General features: G+C 35.5%; 3 protein-coding genes across 4 annotated transcripts; 1 reads left to right on the forward strand and 2 right to left on the reverse strand.

Annotated features, from left to right (window-relative positions):
- Positions 1–396: 396 nt before the first annotated feature.
- LOC147569843 (zinc finger CCCH domain-containing protein 56-like) lies at positions 397–4,235 on the reverse strand. Of its 2 annotated transcripts, none has more exons than XM_086656353.1 (3): positions 3,863–4,235; positions 2,593–3,600; positions 397–939 (listed from the first exon to the last, which is right to left on the reverse strand). In XM_086656353.1, exons 2-3 carry the CDS (start codon positions 3,416–3,418, stop codon positions 647–649), a joined length of 1,119 nt encoding a protein of 372 aa, XP_086512479.1. In that variant the 5' UTR covers positions 3,419–3,600; positions 3,863–4,235; the 3' UTR covers positions 397–646. The 2 variants fall into 2 exon arrangements, with proteins under 2 accessions (XP_086512479.1, XP_086512480.1); XM_086656354.1 differs by having other exon boundaries at positions 2,593–3,596; positions 3,863–4,133.
- Positions 4,236–9,119: 4,884 nt separating this feature from the next.
- Positions 9,120–10,994, forward strand: LOC147569844 (uncharacterized). The gene is made up of 3 exons (XM_086672401.1): positions 9,120–9,787; positions 10,223–10,395; positions 10,606–10,994. The coding sequence occupies exons 1-3, from the start codon at positions 9,239–9,241 to the stop codon at positions 10,727–10,729; spliced, it is 846 nt and encodes a 281-aa protein (XP_086528527.1). The 5' UTR covers positions 9,120–9,238; the 3' UTR covers positions 10,730–10,994.
- A 998-nt stretch (positions 10,995–11,992) lies between these two features.
- Positions 11,993–18,282, reverse strand: LOC147569845 (uncharacterized). The gene is made up of 11 exons (XM_086656358.1): positions 17,538–18,282; positions 16,647–16,702; positions 15,756–15,880; positions 15,546–15,640; positions 14,974–15,179; positions 14,163–14,351; positions 13,893–14,081; positions 13,140–13,293; positions 12,954–13,017; positions 12,312–12,377; positions 11,993–12,216 (listed from the first exon to the last, which is right to left on the reverse strand). The coding sequence occupies exons 1-11, from the start codon at positions 17,688–17,690 to the stop codon at positions 12,140–12,142; spliced, it is 1,374 nt and encodes a 457-aa protein (XP_086512484.1). The 5' UTR covers positions 17,691–18,282; the 3' UTR covers positions 11,993–12,139.
- Positions 18,283–18,714: the final 432 nt, after the last annotated feature.

The following is an 18,714-nucleotide window of genomic DNA, read 5'->3' on the forward strand; positions in this document are numbered from 1 at the left end:
ATGAGTCCATAATGGAAATTTCAGAACCATCGCTTCAGAAGATTTTGAAGGTGCTTCAGCAACGGATTAAAGGTCTATTTTCTGCATCTCTGATAACTCACAGTTGAATTTTCTTTTACTCTCTTCTTAGTTTTTCAGTTATAGGTGTTTTCCAATTTCCTTATCCTATCAAAACTCCATTACCAATACCAATTTCTTCCTTCACTTATAAATCAATAATAAATTGTGAAATAGGAAGTAGATTGATAGCAATTTAACATGAACATATTCAAGAACAAGTTCATATATAAATGGTTCACTGATGTGGTTAGGTCTTGCTAGATCCCCCTAGGTTTTTTATTTTATTTTTTTTATCAAGTGCACAGCAAAACAATATAACATTCAGGAGCAAAAAAATCAAAACAACAGCAATTAGTTTTCCCATATTGGATATAGAAACTAGGTCTTAAACTATAAGTTTCACTGTTAGAGATAATGGTTTCAGTATTTAGGTTCAAGACAGAAAGACGGTAGAGAAGTTATTTAAGCTTTAGAAATTTCAAACCTGAAACATTGGTGATAGATTGATAGATAAGAAACTCTAACTGAATCAGACTTCAAGAATGGTTTCAAATTCCCATTTCCTCCAAACCCGAACATATCAGACTTACCTAGGTGGATCTTCAATATCGTCAAGCCAATCACCATATATCCTACTGATTTTATCTGGTCCTTTCCATTTCTTAACTGGTCGTTGCCCTGGTCTCTGGTTTAAAGCTGAAGATCTCTGTGTAGAAACTCCCATGTGATAAACTTCCCCATGAGGCGCAGACATGGTAGATGGAATTACAGAGTCAGTCGGCATCTTAGAAGGAACTCCGAGTTGTTTCAGGTCTTGAGGTGCTAAAGGAGAATCTTTACCCTCTGTATCAGCAGGCCCTCCACCATATCTATGAAGTTCTGGTTCAAGAGAAATTCGACTGTTAAACTACAAAAATTCAAAACTCCACACATAAACAGATAAAAAATTGCTTTCAAGATTGATATGTGATCTGGTGAAGTATAGGGTCAATCCCTCAAGTTTACAGGTTTTTGTCACAATCAAGGTTGTCAAGTGTGAAGAGAGAAGTGGGCCGAAGGAGTCTCAAATTAATATCGCTAGGTGCCTACTATGGCAGATCCAGGGATTGCATCTGCGGCAGACTAGGTTGAAAGAAGAGATTTAAGACAATTTTAGTAGAAAATTGTCTACAATTTGGAGTCTGCGGTACTACAGGCTACATTGTTAACAAGCATATATTAATCGCATCTATATCTTTATGAAAGCATATTCAGTTAGTTATATAGATAAAAACAATTTCACCCTTGGATATTGACAAAAAAATGTTCAAAAGTAAAGAATTGTTCAACCAAAATTGAAATCTTTCAGTTCAATGATCAAAAAGTTCATTTGGAATTCCAAGTTAATATAGGTAGATGGTGTTTATTGATGTTCAAGAGTACATCATTCGGTTGATTAAATTTGAAATCTTCTAGTTCAATTGCCAAAACTCTAATTGAGATCTCAAATGAGATATCAGCTGTGTCTCATGATGTTTACTGTTTAGTCTATAGCTAAGAAAGTAATATGTAATATCGATAAATAAGTTTATTGTAACAGGTCACTAGATGATCGTGAATGTATAGATTTCGAATTTCGAATCAAAATCCAGTTAGAAAAATAAAGTTACCTTGTGTTGGCCATGAATTGAACCTGGGACTTCGAAGAAGAAAAAAGATGGCTCTGCCAACTGAGGCATTGTAGCCAACTTAGCAATCTCTTACCAGAGAATGTTAACTGAAGGGGCCAGGTTCTTTTCTAAATTCAGTGTTTTATGAATTGAGGGGGCACTACAGCTCCCCCCTCGCCTCACAGTGGATCCGCTACTAGGCGCCTAGGCCAGGCAGATTGGGAAGGAAGTCAAGAAACAGGGTGAGACACGCAGATTATATACATTATCTCATATTATGGTAATTGGCTCTTTCATATGCATAATTAAATCATCATGGTAAAGTAGTCTACTCTACCCAACCACCAAATGTTACAAAATGTAAAAGCAGAGACCTCTAGAATAGGGACCAAATGCCAAAGTCAATCTACAAAGGCGCCAAATCAGATAGGTGAAAGGCCCAAAGTGTAGCAGTAGAGTCTTTCGGAGTTACAGCGGAATCATGAGTAGACCTTTGACAACATAGGTCAATACTATTAAATTGGATCATAAGAATGGTGTCATCCTTTTTTGAGGAACTGAAATTTAAGTAAACTAAAGGCCTTGTCTCAAACATTCCCTGCTTTTATTCATTGTTGCATAATCAGTATAACTTCCATGTTAGAATTCGGAATCTAATTTTCCTCCTTGGGTGAGGAAAAACTATAAGCACGCGAGACATTAGTTGATCTTTCTGAAATCTAAAGCATACTTAAACCAAAATGAGATAATACCGTTATGTCTTATAGTTTTAAGTAGATGGTACTCATGCATTATTTAAGCTTGCAATTTTGAAGTTATCTTCTCCTATAGAGTTTGGCATTTCATATCAAGAGAGAGAAGGAAAATAGTTGATTGATCATACCTGCTGATCCATGAGCAAAATGGCACTTACTACCGAAAGGGCAATACCCGGTCATCTCCCACTTGTTACAGATCCTTGTCTTCCAATTAGAAGGCTTCTGAGTCGAGGCATTAGCATTGTTTCCATAACCACCACCCATAGTAGGTCCCAAACTTATAGCCACACTTTCTCGAGCTTTGGATTGTTCATCATGAAGAAACGTGCAGCTATCTCCATAAGGGCAACCCTCATCAGTGTAAAATCTCTTACAGTGTCTTCCTTTATAAGATCTCTGAATATCGCTTCCCAAACCAGCAGAACTCAGAGATGGAATCTGATGCTCTTCTCTCGGCTCGGACGACATTCCACGATCCTCGTCCTGAGATGCAACAATTTCCTGCCAATTAGGTGGTGGTTTCCGAAGCTCTTCCATGCTATGAGCAAAATTGCAGTTAGTTACGTATGGGCAAGTACCAATTCGGAATTTGCAACACATTTTGGTCTTAAAAAACATCTTCCCGATAAGTCTAGATCGATTACCAGAAGACGTGAAATCTCGACCAAATCCACTTCCAAGTGAATCACCGCCTTGATAATTGATCCTCGAAATCTTATTCGGCGGTTCACTTCCTTGTCGACTTTGAGATTGCCTTCCATCATAATTTGAGTTGGACGGATTGTCGGTAGTCAAATCACCGTTCCAAAAACCATAGTCTTCTTCAGTTGCCCAAATTGATTGATCATTGAACCCCGGCGCCCAATTATCCATATTTCCACTGGTTGGCATTTCAGGGATAATTTGCCTAACATTTCCATTAGAAAATCCACCTTCTCCACCATGATCCATGAGTTCCCCCAAATAACTATAAGAAGCTGACTATAAAAAGAAACCCTAACTCTTTTTCCACCACAAATTTAGTATATAAAGAGAAACCCGAAGTACACTAAAACCCTAGAATACCAAAAACTCAATCAAATTCCCTTCAACAAAGGGCTGCTTTAATCATTAATAACAATTTCCATATCTGTCTGCATAGAAATGATATTCCAACATAAGTTACAAGATCAGATAATTCAAGTTACTTCCAAAATTAGAACGACAACTAAATCCCATTTTTAACAACAACGACGAATATGTCACATGAACCTCAACCATTTCTAAATTCTTGCGATATCAAGATTTATACCAACGATAAAAACCGAATTGCAAATAAGGAAGAGAACCGAAGTAAATTCAAGTACTACGATTTGAACTGAACACCTAAATTTGAAGATCAAGCCAGAAAAATACCTTGTGCGCCAGTTAAGAAGGTGAGCTCCTGGAGATCTGAGCTGAATTTTATCTCCTATTGATCTGTAGGAATTTAGAGTAAAAAAAAAGCCCTAGAAACAAGCTCGATTCTCCATTTTTAGAGGGAGGGAGACGGTAAGAAATTCAGAATTTTTATTGTTTGTCCGAACCGCACTTATCCAGACTCCTCGTCTCTCTTTCTATTCAAATTGTAGAAGAGAGAGAAATAAAATGGGAGGAATAGAGAGATAAGTCTATGTTTATTGAGATTGTCCGATTGAAATTTTAGCATAAAAAAAATAAAATCGAATGTGAAATGTAATTTTTATTTTTGTTTTTCTTTCTGAAATATAAGAGATGTATTCCGGTAGGCGAAACAATGTGGCAATTTTATTTATTTTAAGAGGATGTGGTTTTCGTTTCAAATAGTTCAACAACAACAACAAATTTGACAATGACAGTGGATTTGGACATTTTAAGACACTTGATCCTAGAGGGATTACGACATTCCAAATGTCTACATTCTTTTTATTATTCAAAAAAAATGTTTAGATTTATCAGTTCCAGAGAATTAAGATAATTCATAAAACAGATGATATTCATGAACACTTTGAGGGGGAATAAACAAATAATTATGATTTTTTTCCGTTGAAGAAAATAGTAATGGATTGATCATATTAACCTAAAAGTAATTACAATAATAATTTTTTTTTTAATATAATAGTATGTGACATTAGTCGAGTAACAATCACAACGCATTGATATATTGATTTTGCAACAAAAAATATTGATATACTATTATATCATATCATATAATATTTGTATACTGTTATTGTATAATAGGAGCAATAAAAGTTAGTAAAAAAAAAACAAAAACTAAAAAAGAGTTAGTAAAAGAATATTAATGTTTTCTAACAATACTAATAATAATTAGTTAATTAATACAATAAAAATTAGTTAATATTTTAACAAATATTATTTATTATGTTGTTTAATCTTAACAAAAATATTAAGTTTTTTAACCGTTGATGTAGGTACAAAGAGAGCCGAAAATTGGGCTAAGGTCCAAAAATTTACTTCCTAATCAGACCCGCCCTCAGCATAGAAAGGAAAAAGGCGCAGGTCTTTTTATTAGGAAAAGAAATTTCTGGTTGTACATTTTATTTTACCCTCACACGTACATTAAGCAGCAAACCTTCATTTTTATGACTGAGAAGGCACCGCCCTCAGAAGACACTTACTACTTAACTCCATATCTTATTTCTCTTTCTATATTTTCCTCACCATCTCTCATTATCCCTCTAAAATTTACATAATTTTTATTTCCTTTTCACAAATTAATGAAGCAGTGATTAAAGGGGTTTTAAGAACAGATCGGAAGGATTCAACATCAAAATTACATGAAGTAATTCATAAATAGATTTAGATTTTTTTTTCTTCAACAAATCTGGATGTTTTCTAACATATTTGTATTATAAAATTCAGTTTTAGGATATTGAAGATTGAAGTGTCAATTGCGACTTATTTCAGTATGTACAATACATAAATTTTGATGTATGAGGATGCATAAAATTTAGAGAGAGATTTAAAGAGTGACAATATTTCAGTTTAGAAAAACAAAGAAAAATTACATGTCGTTATTATACTAGATGGCACATGTATTTTTACCAGAAAATAACATAAATACGGGGAAAATTTATAATATCGTGTAAAGTGTACCCCAGCTTGTAACTTCCATTTGTTTATTGATAGGAAACTAGCTTGTATATTTGTAACTCATTTGTGTTCTGCAGGTAAACTGTGTCTTGACTTAACAAAGAAAAAAAGGTAAATTGTGCCTTGATTCTCAAAAAAAAAAAAAAAAATTGGGCCTTTGACTCAATCACCCTAAAAAGGATTTTTAATAAATTATCTCGAGTTCTCTATTTCAATGTCATAAAATTGTCGATAATATGTTAATGGATATTTTACGTTTGGATCAAGAATGTTTCAAATTATTCTCTAATATAGAGTGAGGGTTTTTTTCGCCAACAACTTGTGTTTGAGCAAAAAAACATGGATTTTTTTCGTCAATGAACAATATCGCTAGGAGTTAGCAATTCCTCTACCTACGACTCTCCTACTAAAATAAAAAACCAACCCAAGTAGCTTGTGGTGATTGTTAATATAGAGAGTGACAATCAAGCCTTAATCCTTTTCATCAACGACAATAGTGTAGGGCTTTACTGGCAATTCAAAAGCGTCATACAACAGATTATTGCTCTAAAAGAAAATTTCTCAGGCGTAATCTTCACCTATGTTCCTAGAGACTGCAATACTCAGGCGGATGCGCTCGCAAAATGGGGTCGTAGATATGGTCAAAGGAAAATATGAAAAGTTGTACCCTCTTTTGTTTCTGCTTTACTTTAGAGACCTTGTATGTGTTGGTTTTTTTAATGTTAGTTCCTTTCATCAAAAAAAAAAAAAGTAGCTTGTGGCCAAGTTCAGAAATTTTACCAAATTTTAAATTACGGTCTCTATATAACCTCTCAAATTATGATTAGTGTATATTTTAGACACAAAATTTATTTTGACACATAATTTGACTCTTTAAACAAATAGTTTCACCAACAAAACAATGTAACTTTTGTCTCACGAGACACTACAATTTCTATTGAATTAATTCCTATATGGCCCCCTACTTTGTGACCAGCTTCCTTTATGACCCCCAAATTTCTGTAAATTCAAATATAGCCCCCTATTTTCATGGAAATGTCATAACTACTCTTCCCATTAATATATTTTCAAAATAAAATTAAAAACAAAAACCTAAATTCCACCTCACTTCTCTCTCCACCACTCATCTCTTTCCACGTCACCTCTTTCTCTCTCCAAGTCAGCACTCTCATGAAGGTCGCCGGCCGGAAAATTTTCCGGCCGGCGACCTTCAAACTTAAAAAAAAATATATATATTTTTTTTCATTGTCAGGGCGAAGAGAGGTTTCGCCTGAAGAGAGTCGTCATTTTTCCTTCTCTTCTTCATCTATGACATTTTCAAAATCTTGATCTAAGGGCGAGATATCTCTATGGGGAGAAGGATTGATATCGAACAATCAATGTTGGAGCTTATTGTATGGCTGAAGCAGTGCAGACTTGTAAATTAGTGACTTCTGGTATAGTCTTGTCGAGATAAGATAGGCGAAAGCCGGGAGTTTAGGGTTGGGGATGGACGGCTTTATGAGTCAACAACTAGGCCTACTATGGGTACATCAAAAAAGTGGAGGGTTAATGGCCTAGCTGCCTTCATTCAGTGCCCCCTTCGCCGGAATTTTTAGAGAGAGAGAGAGATGAGTAAAAAAAATTTTTTTTTTTTAAGTTTGAAGGTCGCCGGCTGGAAAATTTTCCGGTCGGCGACCTTCATGAGAGTGCTGACTTGGAGCGAGAGAGAGGTGAGTGAAAAAAAAAAAAAAAATTAAGTTTGAAGGTCGCCGACCGGAAAATTTTTCGGCCGGCGACCTTCATAAGAGTGTTGACTTGGAGAGAGAGAGAGAGGTGAGTTGGAGAGAGAGGTGACGTGGAGAGAGATGAGTGGTGGAATTTAGGTTTTTTTTTAATTTTATTTTAAAAATATATTAATGGGAAGGGTAGTTATGACATTTTCATGAAAATAGGGGGCCATATTTGAATTTACAGAAATTTGGGAGCCATAAAAGAAGCTAGTCACAAAGTAGGGGGCCATATAGGAATTAACTCATTTCTATTTCATAAACCCTTTGGTGTCATTATATTAGAAAGAAAATATTTTTTGCTTTCACGCCTTATGGGTTCCCCATATTGAATTTTCTTTTGTACTATATTTTGTTGGGAAGTTTTATAAGGCCTCCCCAATTTTGTTAAAAGGCCTCCCCATGAATCATTTTACTTGATAAATTATCATTGAGGGGACCTTTTAACAAAATTGGGGATGCCTTATAAAATCTCCCTATTTTGTTTAGGTTCCCCCATATTGAAATAAAGTTGAGCAAAACAACATCTCTTTTACAGTTTACTTGGACGTTTCGAGACACCACGTGATGAGGTAAGAAATACTTTTGGAGAAGGCCCCACACACCACAACTATCACGTGATCTCCGACGTTATCTCCTTCATTTCAACCCCGTCGCGGATGTGCTCCCTTTTGTCTCTCGCAAGGAAACAAACACCCCACTCCAAGGTTTTTTGCCCATCAAGCATTTTATTGCCGAGGGGAATGGGAACTACTAGTGGTTGCATTACTTATATATTTATGTACTTCCAAATTAAAGCATAAGAAGAGTAATATTTGCATACTATGTATTTGTCCAACAATACAAAAAAGTGACATACAAACAAGTCAAAATGTTTAATTGAGTCAGTAGCAAGCTAGAGTTACCCGATTTTATTCGCCCATCGTTTCAAATTATGTCATTCTACATGTAAGATGCAACTTTTCCAATGGCAAGAACCTTTTAACTCACTTCAACAAAAAAAAAAAGAATCTTTTAACTCATAAGAGTACATAAAATGAAAAATAATTGAAAAGGAATCATAATGGTTTAGAAGTTACTTCCCAAGTTTCATTTAATTTTTGTTCCACTAGCTAATCAGAATCTATTTGGACATATTGCATAATCGAGCGAAACAACAGTGCTAGATAGTGTATATATACATATATACTGGGTGCTTCTACAAGCGCCCCATTTTTTTGTTACGGGCATTTCGCTAAAAGTCACTGACTTCAGTCAATCCAGTTTGAATGAAAAATAGGCGTACTTTTTCCGAACTGTCCAACTCGAGAGACTAAGCATATTCCTAGAATGGTTGCAGTAAGAAGCTTGACTTAGGCTCTCGGTCTGTCCAGTCTGAGACCTCTCGCATTGGTTCGAGTTCGAATCTACTCAAACTTTTTAGAGTTGAGAAAACTGATTATACTTGCATGTTATTGTAAAACCACTTGAAATCAACCTAAACTTCGGTTGATATCGGATAATGACTATATCTGATCCAATAAACTTCGGTTTACCTGTCTAGTTTGATAGTGCTATCGTGCTGGAAGGACACAGGTTTAGAAGATTCGTACTCTAGTTCTATGTACCTTGAATTCAACATTGACGTGCATAAAACTCCATCACGTGAACAAATGCCGGGTAATCGCCTACAGATCGGTAAGTCACGTGCTAAGTAACACGTGTCATTATACAAAACGCCTTCAAGGTTACGTTGACTTACTTTATCACGGCCATTCCATGTGTATAAAAGAAGCTCATACATCTTCTTCTTCTTTATCAGGACTGAAGCCAAGAACAAATCTTTAGTGAGAGAAATTTTAGAGAGAGAAAGTTTGAGAGAGAGATAGAAAAAAAAGAGAGAGATTTCGAAATGAAAGCTGTACTAATAAGAACAGGTTCGTCTCCTCTTCACAATTCTTCTTCTTCTTCTTTATTAATTCACGGTTCTCCAAAAATTTCAATGTCATATCACGACTCCGTTACCGGAATCTTATTTTCCGGCAAGAACGATATGAATTCTCCTAAGTCTCTTCATTTTGAGATCAAACAGAAGAATAATCTGTCCAGTAGAAGTATCCGGCGAGCTTATTCAGAATCAGATATGTTTGGATCTGTAGATACTGGTTATGGATTGAGTAGAATGAGATCTAGGTCGTTTCCGGCAATAATTCCAGAGGAGGATGAAGATGTTTGTGATGAAGATGGAGATCTGAAAGGATCGGTTATGTTGAAGAGTAATGAGGATTTGTCCAATGAACTTGATTTTTTTTCAGGTGGAGGAATAGGGACGAAATTTAGCGGTGGAAATGGTGGTGGTGGTGGTGATAAAAGCAAGATTGGTGCTAATTATGTTGAAATGTTAAAAATGGATCCTGGAAATTCACTTCTATTGAGGAACTATGGCAAGTTCTTGCATGAGGTATACATCTGTACTCTCCAGTCATTTCAACAGTATTTATTTTTGTCTGACTCACCTAAATAACTGATATTGAGTTCATTTGAGTTAGACGAGTCAGATTGAGACGGATCATACAGAGTAAGATTTAAATGAGTGAGAGGAGACAATGAGAAAAAAAAAAACCCACCTTAATTCATCTTGTTTGAATTTGAGTAGTTAGAGTCTATAGTTTTCAAGTTCATTCAGACAATATATTCTAAACGCAGGCCAACTTCCTCGCTGACACAAATAGATATAAAATCTGCAAGAGTCAACCATTTCGAGGAGTGAGACACATATTTCATTGTTAGATAGGAATACTTACGGAAAATAAGATCTCGAGTTAGATTTCATATTAGAATTTGAAAAGCGAACACTATTAATTTAAGTTAACCCTATTAAATTTGAATTGAGAAGGTAGAGAAAAATGCAATGAAAGCAGAGGAGTACTATTCAAGAGCAATATTGGCTAATCCAGGAGATGGAGAGGTTTTATCTCTGTATGGGAAACTGATATGGGAGACTCAAAAGGATCGAACCAGAGCCAAATCCTACTTCGATCGGTCTATACAAGTTGCTCCTTCTGACTGGTAATTAACCCTCTCTATTTAATAAATGCACGTATCACATATGTATACAATCCTGGCATAGTCTTCTCATCGAGATTTACAACAATTCATATTCAAAAGCTTAAAATTTTTTAAATGAAGTTTACTGGGAGCTATAAAGATCGTAATACTAACATTTGGTACAAATACAATGTCTAAATTTTTTGTTTCCCTTTACTTTTTTCTTTTCAGTTTTGTTACGGGAGCGTATGCACACTTTCTTTGGGATACAGAGTTAGATGAAGACGAAGAAGAAGAGGTAACCGAAGTTACAAACATAACGACCTCCTCGTCTGCCATGGTTGAAGCTTTTTGAGTGTATACACTACAATCCATATATATTAAACAAATTGTATACTTGACTACTACTATATTCTAAACTAAGTTTAGTGTAAATTGTCAACTTTAAATTTCCTAACAACAATAACAAGATAGTTGGTAATGCCAAACTGTCTCACCAAAAAAAGGAGAGAGATATCCTCTCATGTACTTCTTTTAGTCTTTCTGAAGTGTCTTATTCAATGTCAGAATATGTATATTTAATGTTAAATTATGGAAATTTTAAAAGTTAGTTGATAAAAGTATCATGATGAAATACGTTCTAAGTTAGTTTATTAGTCAAGGCTATGATTAATAGGAAATACATTTATTAGTCAACAATTAGTTGTCCAAGTGGTCCAATGTGTTGACATAAACTCCAAAATCTTGGAGGTCGCAGGATCCCCAGAAGAGGTGGTTTCCATGTTTATTGAACCCAGATTATTAAGGTATAAATAATGTTGTTAGCTTTAGGCCATAGTTTAGTTGGGTTATAGGCCCGTTTTGTTGGGTTTGAATTCGGCAGTTTCGTGCTTATCACATCTTTGATGTATCAATGCCAATGTAATGACTATTGTAGATCGCAGTCAATTCCTCAAAAAAAAAAAAAATACGGAATACATTTCTTTTGAAAAAATTGTCCTTTCATATGGAGAGGGGGCTTCAGATCCCAAGAGGGAGAAGTTATGAGTTAATATTTTCATCCATTATTGATGCTTCACAAAGAAATTGTTATATCTAAGTTGACCATGGAGATCAATCTATATAAATTTTACCTGTCTTGGTTTAGGTACCACTCCTATCCCAAGTTTTAGAATAACTAAGATGTATTTCCAAATGGGTGTTGATTCATGAGCTCAAACTGATAGGATCAAATATAAGTTATCTCCTTTAATGAGGGAAAATTGTAACAAATAAAGAGAAAGTCTCTCATCACATGGTTAGAGTGCAATAACACTATGACTAGATGTGATAATATATGGGGTTGTGAAAAATATTAGACTATATACCAAGTATCAACTATTGGAACTTGGAATTTTCAACAAAAAAGTTTGGGACTTGGAATATTCTTGGATCATGAAATCAACTTCTTTAATTATATGCTATGGTTGTTGCTTTTGGCGCCCTCCCTACAGGCAAAATTTGTGCCCGGGAAAAAGGGCGCCTATAGCAGTAAAGTGAGGCATCTATGAAACCTCCCAGGAAACAAACCCTTTCTCAAGTTAACCCACAAAATCTTCCAAGGATCTGGACCCATAAGTTTGAGGAAAGCACAAAACTGGTTTTTATTCAACTTCTTCTCAAGTACCCTTTTTCCAAGAACAAGTTTTGAGCAGAGCACATTCTTCTCAATTCTCACAACAATTTAATAAACAAAAGTGTGCAAATTTATAACTTCTGAAGCAAATCAGAATGAGAATTCCTCTGGTAATTCTTTGTACTTGCTAGATATGAAGCTCTGATACTTTCCTTGAAGATCTCCAGCTGCACACATGAATTCCAATTCTTATATACAGTTGCAAGAAACAGATAGAAACCCATCAAGCAAGAAAGAGTAATAATTGATCAAGTAAAGTTACCTTTAGGTGCAAATGGAGCAGCATCCTTGGACAAAGTTGATTGGATCACCTTAACAAGATCATTACCTAATAAAGGCAGAGCAAATCTTTAAATAGTTGTCGAGAGAGGTAATGAGGTATATAAAATAGTCTTAAAGTAGCGAGTGTATGAGCTTGTAATTCATTCTTAAGGATGTAAATTTAAATCGACTGCCAACGGAGGGACACGTAAAGACTCGGAAAAGTTTGAAGGCACTGCTAGGATTTACAGCGCTCAACCCACGTTTAGTGAACTAGACAAGGGTTGATCATATTTGGTGGCGCCATTACACTACCTAACAATTTTAGCTCAGTTGAGACTACACGTAAACAGACCAAACAATTGGGTCGCCTGTTAGGAAGGTCGGCGAGCAATTATACAATCTAAGTGGCCGGATATGAAATGATCAATCTACCATTTGTTTGCTACTGTTACATTAACCAACTTGTGCAGTTTCGTTCATCTGCCTACCTCTAAAGAAGGTTTGAACAAAGTCCAAGCCACCCAGTGAACCCAAGATCATGCTCCAATTGTAAAGTGATGTATGTAGGAAGCATAAATAAGCCACAAGTGCTATACGGGTGAATCTCCAATGAAATAATTACTGTACAGTTTGTACTTACCAGTTGCAAGCTTTTGTCCGTCATTAACATTAACTAAGAAGGACGAAATCTGGTTATCTTTCACCTGCAACACGCAAGATACAGAAGAGAAGAAATGAATCAATTAGTAAAACATGGTGATTTTAACCATAAGAGGATAGGAATAATATATAAGAATCAGAAATTGACAGTTTACTATTTGTTAACCTTTGCTAGAAGAGCCTTTGCAAGCTCTAGAGGGTCAGTAGCTGATGGACCCTTGTTGTAGGCTGGTAGAAACTTCCCATTCTGGTAGCCAGCTAGGAAGTGATAAGCTAATTGACCTGGAGAGAGCTTTGAGATGGAAGGTATGGAACCAGAACTGCAGTTCACCAATAATACGAGGCAAATTAGATACCATAAGAAATAATCTATGTGATGATCGTAGTAGCAATGGAGTAGTTTAAAGAGAGCTGGAAGTTATAAGTACTATTATACGTCAGTCATTTGAACAACGTAAACGATTTGAACAATATCCCTTGTTTGTATTATAGGGATGAATGTCTTAACAATATTCAAATACCTCATGGGCACATGACCATATCCACGTGAATGATAATACAGGATGTTCATCTGTTATTATTTTGTACTAAAACAAATTAAATTAATAAAACCAACATAATATATCTTATGTAGTTACGTAAGATGATACGCAAAATTGCAAGTTCATTTCATTAGCGATGTATTACTTCTTAGTTTCAAATTACTAGAAGTAAAAGTTTGGTTTAAAAATATTAAGAAGGGCTATCTATAGTTTCTATTACTCTATCGTGACTTAGATATTTGATATGAACTATCGATGCCCTCATTTTCTGTCGGGTATCTATAGTTTAGGAACCTCAGATGACAGGAAAATACACTTTATTTCCTTAAATTTCTCACCGAAGAGGTATGCTAACTCTTAAAGGTAGTTTATATTACCTATCAGCAGATGCAAGGATGACAGCAGCTGGCAATTTGAATAGACTGGGCGTGCCAGAATCTCCAGTTTGAAACATTGGTCCAACACCATTGGAAGAAAGAACCACACCAGCATCTCTGGACAATCCTGAGAAGCTTATATCCTCTGGTGCAAACAGAAGAACCACTGATTCTCCAGAGACAAGAAGCCTAACATAAAATTCAGGCTTTTGTCAGTTTATGTTATAACATTTATAAGTAACTGTAAAATCAAATTATAGAGTCAATTACCTAGCAGATAACGGAAGTGCATCCCTTGCAGAAATAACAGGTTCAGCCAAAGCAGCTAGCGTATTTTTTATAGTTTTAGTATCGGAAAATGCTTTACCACAAAGAATGAGAGACGAACGCTCTATATCGGCAGCTATGAATCCTGTATTTGATTCGGACCCGAGACCAATAATTTCCCCAGTATTTGAACTGCATCAATCACAGAACCAATAGAATGTAACATCAGCTAGGTCAACCATATTAACAAAATTCGACAAATTTTTGTTTAATTTCACTAATCGACATTTAGAAGAATCTATGATACTTCTACAATTTTCAGTTTCGAAACTTCAATCTATCTGAACCAAATCTGCTGACACAACATGGCTTCTCCCATGAAGAATTGGTATACACAGTTTGAATTACAAATTAAGTAGTGGAAAATATATTGAAAAATTCAGTGTTCTGGAGGTGGTTCAGATCAAAAGAGCAAGAGACAGACAAGAGTTGAAGTTAGCAGCAAGTTTCCTACTAGGATTGGCAGTTCAGAGGAGCGTCTGATAGAAAACCGTTACCATACTATAACTATGTATCATTTTTTGCCATTATCAGATGATTCTACCATCAAAGCAGCTAACCGAAAAAGACCCAACTTGTTAACTTGAGGTCTATTCAAGTTCGACCTCAAAGTTTCAGAAAGAAGCTTTTAGTCCACAACACCACTTCTAAATTCTTCAGAGCATTTAACGAATTTCTACGTATGTAATGAACATCTACTTCAAACTCATAAACCATTTGACCAGAGAAATATACAAAAGCAATCGGTGATTACCTTATGTCAGTAGCAACATAAACAGTAAGAGGGCAAGAATCATGCGAAACTGCACGGGTAGGAGTTCTCCAGAGAACATTAGAAAGTGACAACACAGCAGACGGACTGTCACTAATAACACGGACTTTTGCGTCAGATTTCGAAAAAGAACCAATAGCTCCATCATGAACAAAAACATTTGGGATGGAAGAAAGATGAGTTGTAACCTAGGAAAAAAAAATTCAGATATGCATCAAACTTTAGAGCGAGTACAATCATTGTATACTTATAAATAGGTCAATGAATAAATAAGAAAAGGTACACTTGTACATAACACCAATATCTCTGAACATTGAAAAAAAGGATAGATTGTAGATTCATATGGCACAAAAGTCCAAATTTCGAATATCAGTTAATTTTATTTCACTACTACCATAAACAACAAGAGATCCAATTATCTAACAGCAAATGGACATCACTTCCAAAAGTTATTTACATTCTTCATGACAGATCGAGCAAACATATTCAGGGTTCACTAACATGGCAAAGCAGGAACCTAAAAAATATGTAAAAATGCTTGGAAAACAAAATACCTGTTTCAAAAGTTTACTGAATTGTGCCTTTGAAATTTCTGAAGTTCCACCAGCAACATTTCCTCTTACGTGAACTGGTACAGCAGACGAAGGATCTGCAGCAAATACCAATAAAAAGGTAAATATTAGTCAAACCAATCAGAAAAGAAAAATAGATCATGTAGAGATATGGTAGCACAATTGTCTAAGAGATGCAAAACCAGTCCCTACCTGCACTTTTTGCACCTTTCTGTTGAAGCTCAGAGGATTTCAAGTTGTAAAAAGCCTTATCCTTTACAACTACACCTCTTCCGGCTAGAGCCCAGTTAAGACCATAAGAAACCCCAGGACCCTCCCTGCTTAAAGAGAAAATTAGAGAATGAAACCTAATAAATAACTTAACAGGTCCCTTTGAGCCCACTGAAGCAAACTACTTAAATATGGGCACTCACTTCATAGATTAAATAAGAACTAAAGACTCCTTTCGGTGGTCGACTCAGAAAGACAGAGTTTCACATGGAGTATATGGCTATAGATAGCTGTGTTGTGAGATGAAAGTTAGCCACTACTACCACCCCTGCGGACTTGACTTAGAATACTTGCGAAAATAAGTATTATAATGTCTGCTAGATGAGTGACAACAAAAACTTTATTAAAAGTCAAGCATGTTACTTATGCACAAAACATATTCAAACATTCCCTTTGCTTTGATGATGATATAAAGTAGAAAAATACTCTGAAGCATTTTTGGATTGTATTACATTTTGCATAAACGAAAAAAAATCAGAATATTGAGACGAGGCAGTGGGCTCATGTCTCAAGAACTCTATCTCCATGTAACAATATTACTGCAATCAACAGTTTTTAACCAACTATTGATTCCCGAGTCCTAACATTTGAGAATTTTTCAAACCAAAATCCCAAGCTTTTTCATACATGTAACAAACTTATGGATGTATTTAATTTCTCTTCCAGTAGTGTTAGATAGATGGCATACAACAAAATATATGCTAAAGCTCATCTACCCATATATCAACTATGATATTTGCCAAGTTAATCTGCATATTCTTTTAAAGGATTGGTACTGCAGTTATTTGGGACATGGGTAAATATTGAAATTACCTTGGAAATACAACTGTTTCTGCTTGCTCTTCAGCCAAGGTAGCTGCAACAGCGTACTGGACAATTCAAATGGAAGATATCGTTACATAATGTAATTGTCAACTCAAAAGAAAAAAAAAATAAAAGCACTTCTTTCCTTCTCACTGGAGAGAAGGCATGGCGTAATACATGAAACAAAGAGCTGTGAACCATAATTGGTAAAATGAATACGAAGTACAATATGCTGAATAGAATCTTACATATCAAGCCTTAAGAACTATATGATCTTTAACCAAAAGCACAAATCAACAACCGACTATCAAATATAAATCATAAACAACTAAACATGACTGCTAGAACTTGAGCTAAATTGCGTGTTAATCTTACCACTACAGAAAGCTCTATCTTCATCAGTCAGGGGTGCAAACACTGTCAGACGAAATAAGAAAAAAAAAAATGCTTCCTTTACACCTGCCATCTTTTTCTAATGAACTTCCTTTCTAGTCACGCCTTTCTTAAGAGTGCATTCATCTTTCTTTAACAATTATTCCATAGTAATATATCCCAATTTCATTTTTTGTAATCTTCAATTATATATTTATATCAGCATTACTAGCATTACTCTTTATCAATTGAACAACACAAATTCGTTACATCAATACTGCGATTACAACTCCTCCCAACTAATACGATTCTTAATCTCAAAAGTTCACATTTTAGATAACTAAAAAGAAAAACCTAATTGTCCTAACCTCTAATTAAACCAGAGAGAGACAAAACCAAGATAACCCTATTTATGAAAATGTAAGTCAATCAACATCCCTAAATCTGCCGATCTAAAAACATCATCTGTTCTACTACCCGAAAACTACTCGAATCAAATCAAACAAATAAAAAGGCGAGTAAACTTACTCGTCTGAAGGAGAAAACGGAAGGAGAAGGAGTAGGAGAGGAGTTGGTTCCGGCAGCTGCTAATGCAGCGGGAGTAGAGGATCTTGCCGTCGGTATTCTGAAGGAGGAATTAATCGCACCTCCGGCGAGACGCCTGATGATAATACTCCTCATCTTTTGTGATGGTGGTGGCGATGACGACGAACAAAAGTGTCGAGTACAAAAATCACAGTGAAATGAGGGCTGAGAATTCCAGGAGGAAAAAAGAGCCTCGATCGTTTCTCGTCTCAAATCTCATAAACCAAGGGCAAAGGGGTATTCTGGATGGTCAGTCAAAATAACTTTCCTGGAAAATGTATTGGAAGGTGTCCACGTAGACAGATGACGTGGATCAACGTGGCTTCAAATTGGTCTTCCCATGTAGTTTTTAGAGGCACTTTCCACCAAGAAGCATGGAAGATTTAAAGGCGCTCCCCCATTATTGCTAACTAAGGTCATCTCCAAATGAACTACCTGAGAGTCTGGTGCCTTAGTGAAGAGAATAATAGAGATCTAAGTTACCCATAAAATTCATATTTCCAAATTCTTGATGTATGTGAATTGTAATGCCTTCAAGTCTAAGCAATTTTGTCAATATTGTCCCCGCTTTTGACATTCAGATCTAAGTCTATGGATACAAAATATTGTTTCTAGTGAAGGTTCGACAAATTCACCCGACAGACTTCGAGGATTACTAAGTTTATGCATATACCAAATTCCGCACACTGCCCAAATGATATTAAAATGAAATGATTAGTTTTAAGTCTAAGCTATTTATCTTAATAAAGGTTTGGTCACCTCAAACCATATCATAAAAGATACGATGAGTCGATCCTTGTATGAGTAAACATAAATAGTATTTCCATTCCCAGTGAAGTTTATAACACAAAAGAGTGCTCACAATAAGATGGACATTCTGAAAAGAATAATAGAGGAAGAATTTAACCCTCGGCCTCAAAACAAGGCCCATCAGACAAGGCAGTCCGAAGGCACTCGGACGGGGCTGTTGCAAAATTTGGGTCTGCCTGTAGACTCTTTCTTTGACCAAACCACAAAATTTTGTGTGGTGGATCCTTTTTGGTTATTTATATCATTTACTTGATCAATGGGATCATACAGATTGATTAAACCAAATTAAGCTTTTCTTTATAAATATGGT

Source organism: Eschscholzia californica, unplaced genomic scaffold, assembly GCF_041429995.1.
Source record: "Eschscholzia californica isolate CP2 unplaced genomic scaffold, dmEscCali1.0.p SCAF_1, whole genome shotgun sequence".
NCBI lineage: Eukaryota > Viridiplantae > Streptophyta > Magnoliopsida > Ranunculales > Papaveraceae > Eschscholzia > Eschscholzia californica.

Bases quoted from the DNA above. Each gene is read 5' to 3' on its own strand.
- LOC147569843 (XM_086656353.1), bottom strand. From the start codon at position 3,418: ATGGATCATGGTGGAGAAGGTGGATTTTCTAATGGAAATGTTAGGCAA. The intron at 940-2,592 runs GTATGATCAATC...CTCTTGAACCAG, and splicing joins TTTTGCTCATGGATCAGCAG to AACTTCATAGATATGGTGGA.
- LOC147569844 (XM_086672401.1), top strand. From the start codon at position 9,239: ATGAAAGCTGTACTAATAAGAACAGGTTCGTCTCCTCTTCACAATTCT. The intron at 9,788-10,222 runs GTATACATCTGT...TGAATTGAGAAG, and splicing joins ATGGCAAGTTCTTGCATGAG to GTAGAGAAAAATGCAATGAA. The intron at 10,396-10,605 runs GTAATTAACCCT...TTTTCTTTTCAG, and splicing joins CAAGTTGCTCCTTCTGACTG to TTTTGTTACGGGAGCGTATG.
- LOC147569845 (XM_086656358.1), bottom strand. From the start codon at position 17,690: ATGAGGAGTATTATCATCAGGCGTCTCGCCGGAGGTGCGATTAATTCC. The intron at 16,703-17,537 runs GTAAGTTTACTC...TGAATTGTCCAG, and splicing joins CCGTTTTCTCCTTCAGACGA to TACGCTGTTGCAGCTACCTT. The intron at 14,082-14,162 runs GTAATTGACTCT...ATTTTATGTTAG, and splicing joins GCACTTCCGTTATCTGCTAG to GCTTCTTGTCTCTGGAGAAT.